The sequence below is a fragment of the Schistocerca gregaria genome, chromosome 6, assembly GCF_023897955.1.
Source record: "Schistocerca gregaria isolate iqSchGreg1 chromosome 6, iqSchGreg1.2, whole genome shotgun sequence".
NCBI lineage: Eukaryota > Metazoa > Arthropoda > Insecta > Orthoptera > Acrididae > Schistocerca > Schistocerca gregaria.
In genome coordinates, this window is record NC_064925.1 from 292,631,967 (window position 1) to 292,644,132 (window position 12,166).

The 12,166-nt window shown below is 43.6% G+C and overlaps 1 protein-coding gene across 4 annotated transcripts in view; it reads left to right on the forward strand.

The window, feature by feature from the left end:
- Nucleotides 1-12,166, forward strand: part of LOC126277966 (rhophilin-2) — a 1,086,271-nt gene that overhangs the window by 957,505 nt on the left and 116,600 nt on the right. For all 4 annotated transcript variants that reach the window (XM_049977616.1, XM_049977618.1, XM_049977615.1 and 1 more), the window contains one exon: nucleotides 4,586-4,701. In XM_049977616.1, coding sequence (XP_049833573.1) covers nucleotides 4,586-4,701 — 116 coding nt within the window. The remainder of the gene's footprint in view (nucleotides 1-4,585; nucleotides 4,702-12,166) is intronic.

The window sequence follows — 12,166 nt, forward strand, 5'->3', positions numbered from 1 at the left end:
AGAATCTTAGTTGAGTCTTAGCTAGGAATCTGAGACACTTCGCAGTGTTTTGAGTTTGTATATTCCACATTTACGGCAGGGACTCTTGGAGGTACTTACATCATGGATTACTTTTTGCTGTAATTTATTATCTGTGGAGAAGCTGATTGTGATATTTTTTCTTTTTTAAATAACTTTTTTATTTGGTATGAAAGTGGGTCTATGTATGGGAGACCAGCATATTTAGGTTTGGCTTCTGTGGCTCACTGATTTGGCTTTGAAGTGACTGCTGTGAAGTGGATCTGTGGTTTTTGTCTGCACTTTGTTGTGGAGTTTTTCTATTATTATTGGTTTATATTCATTACTATGAGCAACTGTTTTAATTATTTTGATTTCATTTTGTTGGTCTGTATCACTCATTGGTACTTTTTTAATTGGGTGTAGCATCGTTCTGAAATATGCCAATTTTTGGAAGCGGAGGTGGCAAGATGAGTTGCCAATACTGACATCTGTGGTAGGTTTTCTGTAAATACTAAATTGATGTTTATTGTTACTATTGCAAATTTTCAGGTCAAGAAAGTTAATGTTTTTATTAGTTTCATGTTCAACTGTGAAATTAATATTTTTGTGCGTTTTGCTTAGATCTTCTGCTAATGTATCTAGTTCATTGCTTGTACCATTAAAAAGCAAAATTGTTTCATCAACATGTCCTCTGTAGTAGATTATTTTGTTTGAGATGTGCTGGTTGTTTGAGAAAAATGTGTGTTCTGTATGGGTGATGTAAATGTCAGCCAATATCCAGCTAAGCTACTTCCCATTGCCAAACCATCATTTTGTTTGGGGGGGGGGGGGGGGGGGTGGAGAGAATCAGTACCATCTCTTTTAATTTATGTGGTTCGTGTGTCTCAATTGCCGTTGATACTATTTATTTGAAGTTAAACCAGATGTGCTCTGCGATTACATATTCACAGTGCAAGGCGTGGAAACTGTCTCTTAGGAAGGCTTGTAACTAACTTTTATATGCTTTTTAAATAGATACATTTTGCATTTACTTTTGGTGGGTTTGGGTGTTACGGTATTCAGTCTCCCTACAACGACCTTGTTGTCACTAATCCCTGTATCGACCATGATGTTCCCTATTTACTGAGGATTATTTATTGCTGAGAGGTCAAATATGTTTTCGCAACCATTTACATGTAGAGTGTGCTCCTGAACTAAGTTTTCAAAATAATCATCTCAGAACGCATTTAAAACGATTTTTGATGAGTTTTATGTCTACCTCTGACATGTATTTTCGCCAAGATATCGAGAGTAGGCTGAAGTCATCACAAACTGTAACTGTTTGAGCGGGGTACCCATTTGACATGAGACCAAAGTTTTCTGTGAACTGTTCAGCAACTGTCACATGAGTCTGCGGGCGGTGAGGGGCCGGGAAAAGGAAGCAATTATTAAATCATTGGGGTTGTCGCGTACTACCTCTACCCTTACTAACTCACACTAACTATCTACTTTGACTTTATTGCTATGTAAACTACATGTGACAGCAGTAAACACTCCACAACTCCTGCGTTTAATCTGTCCCTTATGGACACGCTTTCGACCTTGGCAAAAATTTCGGCTGAACGTATTTCCAGTTTCAGCCAACTTTACGTATTTACAACAATTTGAGCTTCAGTGCTTTCTGTTAGCGCTTGGAGCTCTGGTTCTTTCCCAACACAGCAACGACAATTTACGCTTCATGTTCATGTTTCTAGGTCTCCTTTTCTGTATTTATTCTGCACTCTTTTAGAGTGACGCCCGTTCTGTAGTTTCTCTAGACCCTGTAACGTAAAAAAATTAAAAAAAAGACAAAGAACACCCAATTCCCTCTACACAGCCCACGCTACCCTTGTAGCTGTTTGCTGTGCGTAGTGGACCCCTGACCTATGAAGTGGAATCCGCAAACCACCACCTTACGGCACAAATCGAGGAATCGCAAGCGAACACGGTTGCAGAATCTTCTGAGCCTCTGATTGACTCTCTCCATTCGGCTCTGTACCAAACGACCACAGTCGGTTCTGTTGACAATGCGACAGATGGCGAAGTCCGCATTCGTCTCGCAAGCGAGACTTCCTCTTCACTAGTTCAGCCTGCCGCCCGAAACCAGACAGGATCTCTTCCGATCGAAAGGGACACACATCGTTAATTTTAACATGAGCCACCACTTGCAGCTGGCTTCACCATGTGCTCTTCATGGCATCTGGAAGCTCCCTTTCCACATTTGGAATGACTCCTCCGTGTATGCACACAGTGCACACTTGCTTGGCTGCCATATCCCTAAGAGTCCCCATTACGAGCGCCAACGTTGGAGCTACCATTGACAAGTCTCTACGTACACAATATCGGTCGCTTAAGGCGGAGGCTCATCCTGGGCTGATGTATTTGAAAAGGGCTCGGTCGGTTCTCAGCTCCTTTATATCCAAATCCAAGCTATGTTCTGTTTGTGAACGAGACGTTAAGCGCTTAGCGTCCGTCCGTCCGTCCTTCATTAGTGCAGTTGAGTGTACGGAGCGGTTAAGCTATTTAGTGAAATGGGTCAACTTCTTAGTAGTCTCGACCGTGGATGCCGCCCTACAATCTTCTTGCAAATAATGAGTGTTGCTCCCTACTAGGAATGATGTCAAGGGACCTGCCGTGGCTACGGTCTCATGATTAATATTCATTTCCCACGAAGTGCCTGGTTTACCGGTTTCTCATCGCCGTTGATCCTGAGCAACCGTGACAAGACGGGGAGACCTACCAAGGTTAACTACGGTCTCCATCCGAGGCCCTTTCGTCTGGCTATTATTCCGCGCCGCGACGCTTCATGTAAAATGCATATTTTTGTATTCTCGAGGTTGGCTCGCATTGTTGTACGGGCTTAGGTCGCTGCTGTTATTTTTTTTTCCTTGAAACTTCCTGCCATTACAAACGCGCATCGCATTTCGCACGCTGTAAGCGTAATTCTCCCTGAGTACCGTGTAGACTAAATGACCGTTGCCGTTGCCGATGATTGCAGAAATGTCCCGATTTGCAATTCCCCCTGTTCCTTACCGATTTGAAGGTTTGGTCTTTTAATTAGACGTGACTGATAAGGAAATTTTGCGTATTATTTACGAATTTCCCTTCAGAACTAGTCCGATTGGCATGTCACCACAATGCCCTCCTTTTTGTAGCTCTGTATCAAAATAATTTTACATTTTTTCAAACTACACGCCCTTCATTAACTGTTGTCTCAGGACATTGTTCTTTCTGATTATGTCGATCAGATATTTCTCTATGGATTTCTACAGACTGCGTAAAGCATCTACATGGAGTGGGTAAAACATGGAAAAACAAGAAAGAAACACATTACCACGCCTGATATGGGTAGGAAATCAGTTGGCATTCGAAACATCTTCCAGTCCTCTCCGAACGTATAAATGAAGGTCCTGTATGGCTTTCAAAGCCATCTTACACGTATACTAATTAAGTGGTAATAAACTTGTTTTGGTCGCCAATATAATTTTTAATTATCTCGTGACGTGTTTCGGGATAAAATCATCAGATGATTTGTTGTAGGAAACAGAAGATACTAAATGGCATACCTTGCAAAAATGGCTTAGAAAGGTGACTGTTAAAACTATGTAAAGTAGCTGGTCACCACCTACTCCATTTCGTAATGCCATCAGTGCCCAAACTGGTATAGGCAATTATTGTTTAACTGAAATATTCTGAAATTGTTTCATATTTTTGATTTAGGCGATTTATTGCAAACTAGATAACATTTTCTGTATCTTGAAGAATTACTGTGTCACTGTCAAAGAGAGGTGTGTGTGTGTGTGTGTGTGTGTGTGTGTGTGTGTGTGTGTGTGTGTGTGTGTGGAGAATAATCAGGCACATTGTTTAACTTCCTTGTGTAACTTCGTGTCTTCTCAGGAATTAGCAGAACATTGGGTGATTAATTAAATTGCAGCCACTCACAGAGATACAGTAGGGGCTGTAATTATCGTATGTCACCGAAAATTGGTAGATGTACTAATGCGTTAATGCGGAACCGATTTATGCTGGAAAAATACTAGTTCCAATTTCGACCACCATGTGCAAATCGGGCCCTGTAAATGCTAGAAACATATGTAGAAATGTTTCCATTGTGGATTAGGAACGGGACGTGGACAGAAAAGGTGGAACAAGCAAGAAAGGTATAATACTGATTTTATTGTTTATTGCTGCTTTCACAGTTAGCTAAATTTGGACATGGGAAACGTCGACGAAATGCTGTACAGCGCCAGGTGGCCAAAATTGAAACTGCTTTTGCAGTGTGACTTGGTTCCACATTAACACATAGCGAGAAGTTTACGCTGCCAGTGTGGAACCCACACTGGACCTCCATGAAGAGCTGCACTTAAATTATAACCACCCGGTAGCTTGCAGACCGTGTTTTGCCGTACTGGTTTGCAACGTGCCAACTAAATGTATAATGACCGTGTACCTTGTATAGACATTGTGATTGTATACCTTCGGTTACGGTCACCCGCAAGTGCTGCGCGCCATCGCCACTCTTCTTCCAATCAGAAGCCACTAACGACCGCCTCGTTGTGTGTTTCAGGGTTCCGACCCGCGGGTCGCTACTTGCAGAGGCAAGCTCCAGAGCAAGCGCTCAAAGCTCAACCAGGAGATCAACAAGGAGCTGCGTCTGCGAGCCGGCGCGGAGAACCTCTTCAAGTGAGTACCCCGCCTGGAACAGCAGAGTGCATAAGCAGCTGCCAGTGACTGGGAAAAGAACAAGGTTGGAACATTAGTTGCCGGACTAGCATTCGTGAAAGAAAGGTAGGCTGGTGCGGCAACGTATGGACCAGCATATTTAGGCTCTGTAGAGCCTAGGCTGAACGAGTGCTTTGGATCCAACCAGGGAAATTTTGTGATAACCCCTGAACATATTAATTTTGAACTATTTTCGTACACTATTTTAAATGAAAGCTGTTACCAACACGAAGGTTGTTAAACATCACAGTGATTTACGAGACATCTTATTGCAGCTGGTATGAGCGTGCCTACCTCAGAACTTTGGACAATCCCTCCCCATGATGGAAAACGGAAAGGCCAGAAATACTTTTTTAATATTGTTATTTCTGACTAAGAAATAATTAAAATAACCATATATCGTCTTTCACTCGGGAAAAAATTGGTAGTGAAAGAGTTAACATGGATTCCACAGTGCAGCCCGCCATATTTCACATTAGCGGACGTTTCTAGATGCGAAAAAAAGTGATGAATGGCACAAAAAACCAAAAGATCGAGTATTCTAACTTGAAACATTTACATCCTGTTGTTCACCATTTTATCAATGAGTCTTCTATAATGCAGCATTTAAATTTCATTTAATTACACAACATTTATCTATGGAATTTCCGATTTAATGAAATGCTGAGATTAAAACTACATCAGTTTCAATCTTGGAAGTATTCACCAGTTTTTATCAACTTCTATCGCAGTCAACAAAGATATTTTTGAAGAAACAAAAGTTGACGACCATGTAAAATTTCGCTTTTGACAATAACCCTGTAAAGGGGATGTATACTAATTTTTGGAGTTTTCCAGTTAACATTAGTGTAATTACTATAAAGACATAATTTAAAAAAAATACGTACGTAATGTAAAAAGAAACATAGCTTGATTTTGAATTTTTTCACTATAATGCTTACGGTGGACTAGTAACCGTCCTATGACGACGAGAATGGATAAGATATGTCAGACGCTATGGATCTTGAGACGTATTACACGTTTCCAGTAATATCTTAGGTTATTCGAAATTGAGTTCCTCTAGCTTAAAGAGCTCAAGAATCCGCGTCTGATGGCAGGAAATAAAAAATGGGGACTGATTTGGATGAAACTAAGTATGGAACACCAGGGGCTGAACAACCTCGTCTCCGATGTTCTGTAGTCGAATATTGTTGGGAAACATTGACTTCCACGACGATGAACTAAGCACCGGTGACGTCACAGCCTGTGTGAGTACTGTAAGGACGAGAGCAGCAACCACACAGCAGGTCAGTTACGGCTTGACTGTGGTAGTAAAGTATTCGGCCGGAAGCTGTTGGACGTACAACCACTTGACTCTGCTAGAAGGCCGTAAAGATTTTATTCAGTCATATATCGTTGCGAGACAATGCTTTCTTACTCGTAAAGGATTTTTTCTCCGCAGACACGGTGTAGGGCTTGTGAGAAGAGCAAAGCCGTCTTCAAACGGAGCGAGCTAGGTGTAGTTTACGTGGAGCTGTAACAGTTTCTAGTTTACGTGGAGCTGTAACAGTTTCGTGTCATCACTTTCACCAGTTTCACGTTCAGGAGTCATTGTTGCGTTTGAATTAAACAATACGTTCTGCGACGTTTTGGCAATGTGCTGCTAAACGTTAGACTAATAACAGGCAAAGGACCCTCACTACCTCACAAGCAGAACTTGGGAGACGCCATACTGGAATTCGTCGTTATCAGTTGAAGGCCATTTTGCTGGGTTTTATTTTATAATTTACATCCTAGGAATATATGCTATTTCAAAGCACAATAACACTGAGGATCTCTCGTAAACGCTTGAAGAGAGATGTCAAGTGGCGTAGACGGCGTCCTTCCATCTCATTGGTCTACATTCAGACTCTCATTCAGAATATTTGATAGGCTACATATTGCTCTGCACGTTCTTAAAGGCTCCCCAATGTGCTTTTTTTCACGCCATGACGTCCGAAACTCGGAACGCACAACGTTGACGTCAAATGCACGGTCCGTGTGCCGACGGTTTAAGGGTGGTTGCAGAGAATTGCGGGCGGCGCAGTCGCTGTGCGTCGCTCCGGGAGGTCCCCTGGCCGCTGATTGGGTTGGCCACGGTATTATTTTCGCACATAATGTCGCCCCTTAATTGGGGCAATTTTCTCCTGCGAAGCGCGCCGCGCCGGACCGGCGCAACAACTGCGCAGCTCGGCTTATTTGGTGTGGACGCGCGGCCCTGCGCCGAGATTGGATCTTCCTCAAAAGGAAGCCCCCCCACTCTTAATTATTTCCCAAACGCTGTTATTTACTAAATAACTTACTCGTGATCGGGGCTATTTCGCTCAACTCGCGGTGGCGCACGAAACTTTGGGGAGTCCGATCACCTAGTGCTGATCACTCCATCAGCTTTTTCTTTTAGCCGAACGCGCGACCAGTTGCATACTTCCTTGACAATGGAGTGATTCTCAAGACTGTTCGTAGACTAGATTCAAATTACCACATATTTTCCAATCAACGTGATATAAACACTTTACCTAGTGGCCTACCACCGTCACCAGAAAAGAACACTGCGAAAATCACCTGGAGACATTCTTAATTGCATTTCTCAAACATTTGTTTGGCGATTGTGTAATTCTGAGTCAGCACTACCCATGATTGGAACGGGAATGTAAAAGAATCACGGCTGCAGTGGTTCTTACTTTTATTCTTCGATATACTTACTGAATGTGGGATTAGTTTGCTTCTCACATTGATTACTACTATAGACTTGAATTCCGCCGTGATCGTTTTCGACAGGAAACTGCCCACATAGACGCCCTTCATACCCTGATGAATGTGTACCCTTCGGCAGCCAAGAAGAGAATAACAGCACATTGGTCGTATTTGGACGCCTGTGGCAGTAACTTCGTCATAGTTCACCTTTCCAGACATTTGTGTTGTTGTGGATGAAGGGAAAGTAGATGATGATACCTGGTGCCGGCGCTTAGCCTCTCGAACGGCACAAAGGAGCTTAACGTGACTATCTGACAGACAAATCACCACCAAGAGTGTGACATGCCCTCACTTCTGAGATGTTTGGAATTTAATCCAGGACATTGGCGCAAAGATTGGTGATCAACAACTTTACACCATCACTTTTTGTTCCCTTACCGACCAAATACTGGCAGTGAAAATATTCCACCGCTAGGATATAATCCGGCTGACCTCAAAGTCGAGCGCCACAGCACAGGCATGCGTTGGCTACGGCGTGGTAGGACAGTTCAAAGACCATAAAAAATAAACGCGTGTTACCTGCAGTGGGACATTACCTGGTTCAGCACTGCGGTGCTCAGGGTTGTGGACAGTTCTGTCTTGGTGCAAATAACTAATGTTGTGGTGGCGGTGTGTTCTGACCATTGTCCAAGTCCATTACTGCAAGTTCAGCTTTCTCCAGTACTCCCGTTTTTCTGCCATAAATTTCGTAGCTGTGAGTGATGCATTAATTCTGGTGCCAATTAAGTAGTTTCTTCTTCTTTGTGGTTCTTCTTCGTGCTTTGTTTTTCTTGCTTCTTCATCCCATACATCATTCCTTCTACTGAATCCCTCATCTATTGTTCTAGCCAATTTATTTTCCTCCTCTTAAATGTTTACAAAGTTCGTCTTCCCTTCTTTACTCCTTGTAACAGAGACTCATTTCTTACTTTATCTGGGCATACTCCCCATTCTTCTCTACATCCATGTCTCAGTATCCTCCAAGCATTGCCGTGTCTCATATTTCGACATCATTTAGGGCAAAACTACGTACTAAAAAGTCGCAAATACTTCTCACAATTGTTTATTCGAAGAACTACAGAAAATACAACTACTTGGATAAAACAATTATTTTACAAGTTATTTTTATTTCTTAGCTGTTATTATTTCTTGATTGTATCGTAGTTACCTGAAGTTATCAATCAGCTTGTTTGACTGACTAATCAGAATCTTCTGTTTTATGCTCCTTCATTGCCTTCTAAAAATAGTTGTCTTGGTCTTCTTCACAGGGGATATCATGATGCAGTTTGGACAGGGATTCATAGACACAACGCCAGCTCGATTACAGAAAAATTTAAATGGGAATGGTCGTGACCCTGTGAGGCGAATCAGTCAGGCATTCACATTATAATATTTGGCAATCAGAGTTAGTTAATTTTTACCCAGATTTGTTTGTCCAACAACATCAATAAGAAATGATGTATTTCTATTATTAATACTAAAAGCATGTCAAAAAAATCACATTTCTGCATCTGTGTTTTCAAAATAAGCAACCGTCCACTGACGATGCCACAAGTGTGGTGTTGTAAGTTTCGGTAAAAGCACGAAGGAATGTCAAATTCATGATGACGGTTGTTACCATGCAACAGAAACTGCGCCTGGATGACACTCCAGGTCTTGTACAAACATATTTATGCAATATGGCGACACTATTTTGTCACGAACGTAACTCATACGTCGAAATTCATTGTACCGGCGTAATAACAATAAAAAGCAACCGCCAGAAACGTCAAAGCAGACCCCCCGCAGTTAAACTTGTTCCCTTGTGGTTGTATTCGCAGGTGTACTTCAAAACGTCTGTGGCCGTTCATTTGTTCCGCTTACTTTTCTTATTTTCGGCAACGTCCCGTCCCTGTTTGTGGCGCGGTGGGAACCGAGTGCTGTTTTTAGCTTGTTTAGCATTCAGAGAGCGCCTAATACTCGCACCTCTGGGTGATTTGCATAAAAGAACCCGCAGATGCCACGCCGTTCTCAGCGTGGTGCCGCTATGGGCTTCGCTAAAAGGGGAGAAAAAGAAGGTAGTAACGAAATGAGCGTAAAGTACTCGCGACGCAAGCTATTGTTGAAACTTGGCTGAGTAAAAAGAAGAATACAAGTAGAATCCGTGAATTGTGGACACAGGCGTCGCAATATCTTTCCACGCGAATGCAGACTGAAGTGTGTGTGAGAGCAGATCTTAGTTTCCATGCGGGTATATCAACAACTGTCACTTCCATACGGGGACCAACAACGCCGGCCAGGCTGCACGCGCTCCAGTCACATTAAAATGACCTCCACATCGAAGTCATTCTTTTGGTTCTTCGTTCTAAGTGCAGACTCCCCCGCACTTTAGCTTTAATGTTGGCTGACGATTCCCGGATAGTCGAACTGGTTCTCAGTTTCCTCCGGGAGAGTGGTTTTTATTCTCAGTTTTAAGGTTTTTAATCTTACTCTGGTGTTGGGGCAGGGCGGTGAGAGTTGGGGTACCTCCCCTGTAAGCTGTGTTTGGAGATTCCCGACTCCCCTCCTTGGCCAATATCCTCTTTTCTTCCCCTTTTTTCTCTTTGTTATCACCTTTTAGAATTGGTTAGTCTCCTTTTCCCATACGCACTTCTACATTCTAGCGGTTGAACGGATTTAAATAGCAGGTGGTCTTGTCTCTACTGCTTTAGAGGTGGGATATTTCCTGTCTCCATCGCAGCCTTGGGGTCGCTCTCTTGCTGACTTCCCTCATTTTGTTTTTACCATTGCCGACACGACTGCACTTTTACGCTTTTAGCCTCTTCCCTTTTATCATTCTGACTTTTCTGAGATGTCAAAGTGTCTGAATGGACCACATTTGAAACAAGGGACTGATGACCTTGCTGTTGGTCCCTCCAACCCCAATCAGTCAATCAACCAACCACGCCGTCGTCAACGTGCAGTTACCAGCATTAGCAGTTGGGGGTGCATGAAACGTTTTGGGAGACGCGGAAAAATTGCAGTATTTGGAATGCAGAAACGCAGCCATTTATCTGACGTCCAAGAGGCCATGATCACTAGCTTCGCGCCAAGGGTTAAAGCGTATTCGAAACGGCTCAGTTTGCTAACTCTTAGTATGCCGCCGTGGTTGAAGTATATCATGGTTGGCAAAAATGCCACAATCCAAAAGCCTCGCCGAAGCAACTGTAGTGTACACGGGGCCCTAGATGACGGGGGCGAACGACGGCTGCGGGGAATTTCCGGGCGAATAGACTTCAAACTGTTGGGCAACTGACCGCCGACATGAACCGAGGGGCTATCGCCAGTGCCTCCCCAACGATCGTTCAGCGAACGTTGCTGCGTATGGGCCTCCGCAGCGGGCGCCTGATTCGTCCACTCATACTGACGGCTGTTCATCAGCGACGAAGGCTGCTATTTGCTCACCAACACCGCAAACGGACGTCCACATAGTGGCGAAGGGTGGCCTCAGATGAATCACAGTTTATGCTCCATCGTACAGATGGCTGCTGGCCTATACAGCTTGATACGTATAAAAGCAAACACCCTGCAACAATCGTTGGAAAGATCCACGCCGCAGGAGGGAGCATTATAGTCAGGGGAATGTTTTCGTGGCATTCACTTGGTGATCTCGTCATTCTGGAAGTGACAGTGGATCAGTACATACATGCATCCATCCTTGGAGACAATGTCCATGCCTACATGCAGTTTGTTTTCCCTCGGCATCTACCATCAGGACAGTGCAACGTTTCACAGAGCTCGCAGTGTGCGTGCGTGGTTCGAAGAGCACCTGGTGGAGTTTACCCTACTCCGCGCGTTTACACCCAATCGAGAAACTGGGGGAACATCTCGATCGGCCTGTCCCCGTCATGGAACCACAATTGAGAAACCAAGCGCAGCTGGGCACAGCACTGGAGTCAGCGTAGGTACGAACAACTTAAACTGGAACGATGGCATACAAAATGTTGTCGGGAAGGCGGATCAAAGACGGCGTTCTCTCTCTCTCTCTCTCTCTCTCTCTCTCTCTCTCTCTCTCTCCTTTTTATTATTATTATTATTATTATTATTATTATTATATTATCATATATAGAACAGTTGGAAGATAAAACAGTTCTACTAGAGCTTGACCATCCTGTTCTGGAGTGTTGCTGCCCTACCAGATACGAATGACACGGAGGACATCGAAAAAATTCAAACAACGGCAGCTCATTTTGTGCTGCCGCGAGGGGACAGTATGTCACAGATATGATAAACGAGTTAGGGTGGCCATCATTAAAAATATTGTGTGTTTGTTTTTACCACGCACTGTTCGGCAGTATAACAGTAGAGAAATAGTCTGAACTTTCTGCCAGGCACGTGCGAGGTGCGGAGTAGGCGCCAGCCGGTGTGACCGAGCGGTTCTAGGCGCTTCAGTCGGGAACCGCGCTGCCGCTACGGTCGCAGGTTCGAATCCTCCCTCGGGCATGTATGTGTGTGATGTCCTTAGGTTAGTTAGGTTTAAGTAGTTCCAAGTCTAGGTGACTGATGACCTCAGACGTTAAGTCCCATAGTGCTTTGAGCCATTTGAACCTATTTTCCTTCTTCAGAGTAGTCATGTAGATGTAGGAATGTTTGAATTTTGAATATGTGGACACCGTAACAATGTCAGTAGGGACTTACATTTTATGAGAACGTGCTC